Source organism: Varanus komodoensis, unplaced genomic scaffold (assembly GCF_004798865.1).
Source record: "Varanus komodoensis strain SLA01 unplaced genomic scaffold, ASM479886v1 scaffold26, whole genome shotgun sequence".
In the NCBI taxonomy this organism is placed as follows: Eukaryota; Metazoa; Chordata; class Lepidosauria; order Squamata; family Varanidae; genus Varanus; species Varanus komodoensis.
The window spans coordinates 14,332,079-14,338,272 of NW_025335684.1; the positions used below are offsets into that span (position 1 = coordinate 14,332,079).

The 6,194-nt window shown below is 49.7% G+C and overlaps 1 protein-coding gene across 2 annotated transcripts in view; it reads left to right on the top strand.

The window, feature by feature from the left end:
• CLUAP1 (clusterin associated protein 1) overlaps nucleotides 1-6,194 on the top strand; it is a 59,202-nt gene that overhangs the window by 50,008 nt on the left and 3,000 nt on the right. Inside the window, exons 10-12 of one of the 2 annotated variants that reach the window (XM_044433714.1) lie at nucleotides 1,940-2,047; nucleotides 4,334-4,389; nucleotides 6,060-6,116. In XM_044433714.1, coding sequence (XP_044289649.1) covers nucleotides 1,940-2,047; nucleotides 4,334-4,389; nucleotides 6,060-6,116 — 221 coding nt within the window. The remainder of the gene's footprint in view (nucleotides 1-1,939; nucleotides 2,048-4,333; nucleotides 4,390-6,059; nucleotides 6,117-6,194) is intronic. The other variant, XM_044433715.1, reaches the window with a different exon arrangement.

A 6,194-nucleotide genomic window follows, 5' to 3' on the forward strand; every position in this document is an offset into this window, starting at 1 on the left:
GACCATATTCTCCCATTCATTATTCTGCATGGACTCTGTCACACATACTGGGCTCTGCACATGCACAGAGGCCTGCTTTAGGGAACTTCTCTAGCTGAGGATATGTTCGTGGCTCCCACACTACCCCAGTTTGTGTACCGCTAGTGGGGTTCTCCTTCCTTCCTCTGTTCTCTTTCAGGAACCACTCTGGTAGCCTCTTTAGGGAAACCTTTTGTGTTCGGTCCGAGGGAAAACATTTTGCACAAGCTTTTCTTCTCTCTCTCTTTCTTCTACTTACCTTTCTTCATCATTTTACTTCATTTTATTATTATAGCTTCACAGTCTAGTAAGAACATTTAGCCCTCAATGGCATTTAGCTGTCTGGACTCCGTTTTGGAAGCTTGCCCTCTGTGGCAGCGAATTAACTCTGACCTCTTGAGATTCCCTGTGCCTTTTTTGCCTCAGGGAAGGGCAAAAAAGGTAGGGGCTTTCATGAAACGTTTGTGAAGGAACCAGTTGGATAGGCTGCGCACCATTCTTTGGAGACAGGCACTGGCAGTCCATGGAGGTGCAGAGGAGGCACTGGCTAAGCTTTCTTCTGCTGAGAGTGTGCCTGACTGATCACAACCTTATGCAGGTCCATCCCAAGAGGCTTGGTCTTGGATACCAGATTTACCTTTTGATGGCCAAAGTCTTTTCAGTTCTAAGACTAACAAAACCATGGATTTAGTTCAGAAGGTGCAGAATATGGCACGCTGCACTGGAGTCAGCCAGTTGACGCTATGCAAGCAGTGCTACCTGTATCATTCCCCTGTGTTGCAGTGTCCCTGCTGGCAGTCAGATTCCGGGCAAGCATCTTGACCGCAACCTCCTGTGCTAAGAAAGCAGCTCTCCTTGGTCAGGTGTAAGAGCTTTGGCCACAAGGGCCACAAATGCCACCTTTGATTCTCCCCCTCTATTTCCTCATCTATTTGCTCTACCTCCTGTCTTTAGAACTCGCTTCTCTACTTGTGTGCTAGCCTGCTCCCTCATCCTGAGGGCTTTCAAGTTTAAGTTCAATGCTTGGGATATTCCAGTGGGTGTTATTCCCAATATTTCAAAGCCCCAAAAAGAGACTGAGAATTGCACCTGCTCCTGAATCTGTGAGACATCAGCACGCTGGCATCACTGAGGGGAGGCTGCATCTGCAGTTCCCTTTTGCAGTGTAGCACCCTGGTTGAGGCTCATTCGTTGCGTTGGGACTGTCAGCTGAATGTTCCAGCTTGAACTGACTGTTCTTCTGGTCATGCCATCTGCTTTTCTGTGTTGCAGTAGAACCAGACCCTCCTCCAGGAGCCAGCCGCTTACCTGTGTGTGATGCATACTTTACTTTAAAGCTCTTTATGCCTATTGATAAGGCTTAAGAGAGACGTTTCTCCCCTTTAGAGTTGGGGTGTGTGCAGGGAGAGACAACTGCAGAAAAGCTAGGAAGCCACCAAGCGACAGGTGGTTGGAAGAAATCCCGAAAGCCAATTGGAGCACTAAGTGGCCCATATTTTAGTCTGTAGGTTAGGATTTTAGGCCTAACCCTAACCCTAACTCTAACCCTGCAGTATTTTCCACTCTAGCATTTCCCAGTCTGGTAGCTGGCCAGGAATGAGGGAAGCTTCAGTTGGGGCATCTGGAGGACGTGGGGCTGGGAAAGACTGGTCTGCTCCAGCCAGCAGCCGCTCCCCAGGTTGCCAGCGGCAAGGCTTTTTCTCAGGACTCTCACCTGAGAGGCTTTTACATGGAGATGCCTGAGATCGCCTGCCTGCACAGCGCATGCGGTCTGCTGCTGAGCTTTGGCCTCTCCCCTGCCTGTCAGGCCATGGTCATTCCTAAATGGACACAAGAAGCAAAGAGAGTTGGAGAGGTGGGTCTGACAGCCTGGGCACACTTAGGGTTATTAACTCTTGTGTGCATGCTTGCTTTTCTACAGCTAACAATGATTCAGACATCGAAATCCATGAGGATGAGGGATCCGACAGTGAGATGGAGGACAGGCAACTGATGAAGCAACATGCGGCCATGGAGATGCTGATGCAAGGTACCACCCCCTGCTCTTGCAAACGCTTTCCTGCTGGGGCACAGTAATTCTCTTGCACACGCCATGTGGCAGCAAGCATGGGCCGTGCAGGAGGTGTTGCTCCAAACCTTCAAAGGTCTACCTTCATGGCTGTGAGACTACAGAAGCGCTTTTAAAATGATGAAAACAAAGATTTCCAGGACATTGATGGCACCAAATGCATGCATGCACAGAGTGCTGGAAGGTACTTAGTCCCAGCTTTAGAGTTCATATCTTAGGCCAAAATGGTGCCGTGATGGCTGTCCTCTCAGCCCAGCTCATTTCTGGGCCTTGATGGAAGAAAAGTATCCGGGGAGAAAAACATCAGTAGGAGTGCTGCATTTCTCATCTGCAGACCGGGAGATCCTTAACCTCCTAAACTCTGATCCATCCCCCTTTTACAGCAGATTCTGGTTCAAACACACATCTGTTCCAGCTTGACCTTTAGAAACACAGTAATGGGCCTGCTCCCTGGCTTCAGAGATTGTTGTTTTCCTACTGCCAGTACTGAGGGAGAAGCAGCAATCTTGGTGGCAATTGCTGGGACAGGGGAGAAACGTTTGTTAGTAGACAATTCAAAAACCTCATAGTTTTTAAAGCAGCAGGTTGACAAAATCTCTGGGGGTATGATAGCGGCAAGGAAGCTGCTGGCAGCTTGCGTGCTTCTTTTGTTGGATCTTGTCCCTCTTCCTCTGACCCCATGTTTAGATTTATTGCATGTTTCCCATTTCTTTGCATCCCTGGAAGAAAGCAAAGCACAGTAGAGATACTCAGCTGGATAGCTGAATTTCAGTACAAGCTGGAGAGACATGGGACCAGGTCGGGTGTTCTTGTTTTCTTGTCTTGCTGTTGCTTGAGGCCAAGGCACAGAGCTCGCTTTGGTGGGCTGCACAGCAGAGAGGGCAGTGCTGGATGTGAGCGTGAAGGCTGAATGATCCCGCAAATGGCATGCCATGTACACGGCAGAATGCAGGGTGTCTCTTTCCAAAGAGCAATGCAGTTTGGGGCTGGCAGAAGGGGAGTGTTGAGTGCCAGACTCAAAGCACGGCCTGTGAAAGTTGCTGCAGCCTCTGCTCTTTCGCCTTCCCCACCACTGGCCAGCTTCTCCACTCAGTCCTAAATTTCCCCCACTCCCTCTCTTTTAGTTGCAGGGATTCTGTAAATAGATTTTTAAAAGCTTAGTCAAAACACGTCCGCATCCTCCTCCTGTTTGCTTGCACTGATACTGCACAACCCAGCCCCACTGCCCTTGTGCTGCCCACAGCTCTGCTGCCCCCCCCCCCAGCAGCTTCCAGGGGCTGTGGAAGATGGTCTGCAGGGCTGTCAGGGGCTTCTCAAGAGGTTTTTGCAGTGTTCGTCAGGCAAGTGGACGATGATGCATCTGGCTCATCCTCTGTTGCAGATGAAAGTAACTACAATGGCATCCAGTGCCAGTGTTGGAAAAGCGGCCGAGGAGAAGAGCTCCTGGGCCGCTGCACTACTGGGGGGAGCCATGGGGTGGGGGCTGCTCGCCCCTGCACCCTTCCTTTTTAATTTTAAACCTCCCCCCCACAACTTGCTTCACAATCGGAGCAGTTTGTTCGCACGGGAGCTGCAATCTTGTTGTTTAGGGCGCAACCATTTCATTCTCATGAGAATCATGAGAATTTTGTGGAGGAGAATCATGTAAGCCACACTGAGTACCTTGAAAGAGAAGAAGTCAGGGAAATAAATAAATAACATTTCTTGTGAAAGTGGCTTTGAAAACAATGGAAATTTCTTGGGACGTGCACCTGATTGAATACCAGCAAATTCTTCATTTTATGCACTGGGAGCATGATAAGCTTCCTGTGCACTAGCAAAAAACACAGAATTAAGACTCAAATGGCCTCGATAGGTTTTTGCTCCCATCTCCTCATATCTGTGGTCTGTCATAAACCTTTCCTTCGGCAACTTGCTTAAATCCACACTTGGCTGCAAGCAGGGTACTTCGGCCCATCTGTATTGCTGTAAATCTAACCACATTTAAAGCTTCCTGTTGCAGAATTGGAAAGCAAAAGCACTGAAGGGGCCATGGTGGAGCTATCAGTTTGTGCGCTGCCTCATTTGGCCCCCTCATCTCTGGCTAAACAGGCTTTTGACTTGCTGCGAAACATGCAGAAACCTGAATGCAGGGATGCCAGTGGATGAGCAGAGCCAGAGGGGCCTGGGCATCTCTCCGGCTATCACCCGTCCCCCAGCAACGGTGTATGTACAGCTGTACCCTCACGAGCCACCTCTTTCCTGCAGGGAGGCCAAGCAAGCGGATTGTCGGAACGATGCAAGGCGGAGACACGGAGGATGACGTAAGTAGCGGTGGACACTGCTGGCAACAGGGGCCGCTGTGGGCCTGGCAGAGTTTCTCATTCAGGAATAAGGGGCCTGCTTCTTCAGGCATACCTGTCTTACTGCACCATCTGTCTTCTGCTCTTCCTAAAGCTCCCACTCCCTCCATGGTTTATCTTCTTTGCCGCTGACGCCTCTCCATGTTTGTTTCCCCTTCCTGCTGCAGTAGCAGCCATTGTGTTGGGTTACTAAAACTGCAGGTCGGAAACAATGCTTTTTGAGGATTCCTGGGCAAGACTGAGACTCTTCTGGTCATTATGTCATCACCATAATCCCATCATCTTCTAAAATTTACTTTTGGTGCCTAGTAATTGTTTTATTGCTAAACCGGCTAGGCTGTGTTCACTGTTGAGGACAACCGTTTTCCCACTGAGATATTGTTCAGTCGTATGAGGCGCTGTGTGTCTTAATGTGCTATCGCAAAGAACTGAACCATTGCAAATGTCGAACATGAGGATGCTGCCAACCTGTCCCCTCTCTGTCTCCCCATTGACATTTAGCTAAAGAGAAGGCATGGCATGACATACCAGGCTCAGCGTTTTCCAGATTCTCCTGCAGTGGAATTTGGAATGTGTCCTGTGTGTTCATGATTAAGGTGTTAGTCCTCTTGGATATTTTAACATGTGTCTTGCCAAAGAAAGCCTTTTTGCCTCCAGATGGATTTGTGGTTCTGTTTTCAGTTTGTTTGGCTTCTAGGCTTTTATAAATCCAGCCATCTGTCAGGCATCCCCCTTCTGTCTTATCTGACCATAGACACATTCTCAAAAAGATGCCTGATTTTTAGTTATGGAGAAGCCCAGTAGCATCCCGGCTCTGCTCCTCAAGATGCAGCCTTTTCCTGTTTAGAAGCTGTGATTCGCTTTTAAAAACTCATCATGCAGGTCACCTGGACACAGCACTGCATGAGAGCAAGGAAGGCAAATGCAGTTTTAAGCCAGTTTACCGACATGCAGCAGCCACTCAAAACTCTGCATTAACTGGCTCCATGTGGCGGCTGCATATTTGAAAAAGAGAATGGGCCATACTTGTTTCAGGATCAGTGTTAATTGGATGTGTTCTGCTTTCCAGTTAGTGCTAGCATGGTGCTGCTCTGTCAGAGGAGGCAGTCTTTGTATTTGAAATCCTCCCTCCACTTGGCAAAGCCAGTTGTGGACCATGCCATTCTTTTGCCACTCTTCTTCCAGTGCGAAAACCCCTGCCTACCTGCCGGCAATAGTTTACGACAGGGTTAGCAGCCCAGCGAAGACGGAGCAGCCTCCAGGACTGTGTTTTGTAAACTGGCCTCTGCTCCCCCGGCCATCTGTCCGGTCTGCACTGTTGTTGAGGCCTGTATGGGCACCACTTGCAGTGGCCTCTGGGATGCTGCTGGGAGCTCACCCTCTCAAGGGAAGACTTGATGAACCTGGCAGCTTCAGCTGCCCCCTGGCAGGCCACGGAGCCCTTTGTGTGGCCCCGACGCCTCAGTCCATCTTGCGGCCTTCCCCTTCCTTGCTTGGAGTCTGGCCCCATTTCCACAGTTCCTCATTCACTTCCATTTTGCAGGACTTGCTGTTTTCATTTCTTTCTCTGCTCTCTTTCTGCTTCCATCTCGTGTTACCTCTGCATGCTGCTTGCTGCTCCTTCGCCACAGGTCGGGGCAGCCCAAGTCCGAGCCAGTAAACACCGTGCCTCCAGAGCCAAGGCCAAGGTGGGTGGGTGTGTCTTTTGTCCGTGGTGCTCTTTCTCCATAATTCCATGCCGGCATGTCGGCGTTCCTCACAGTCCT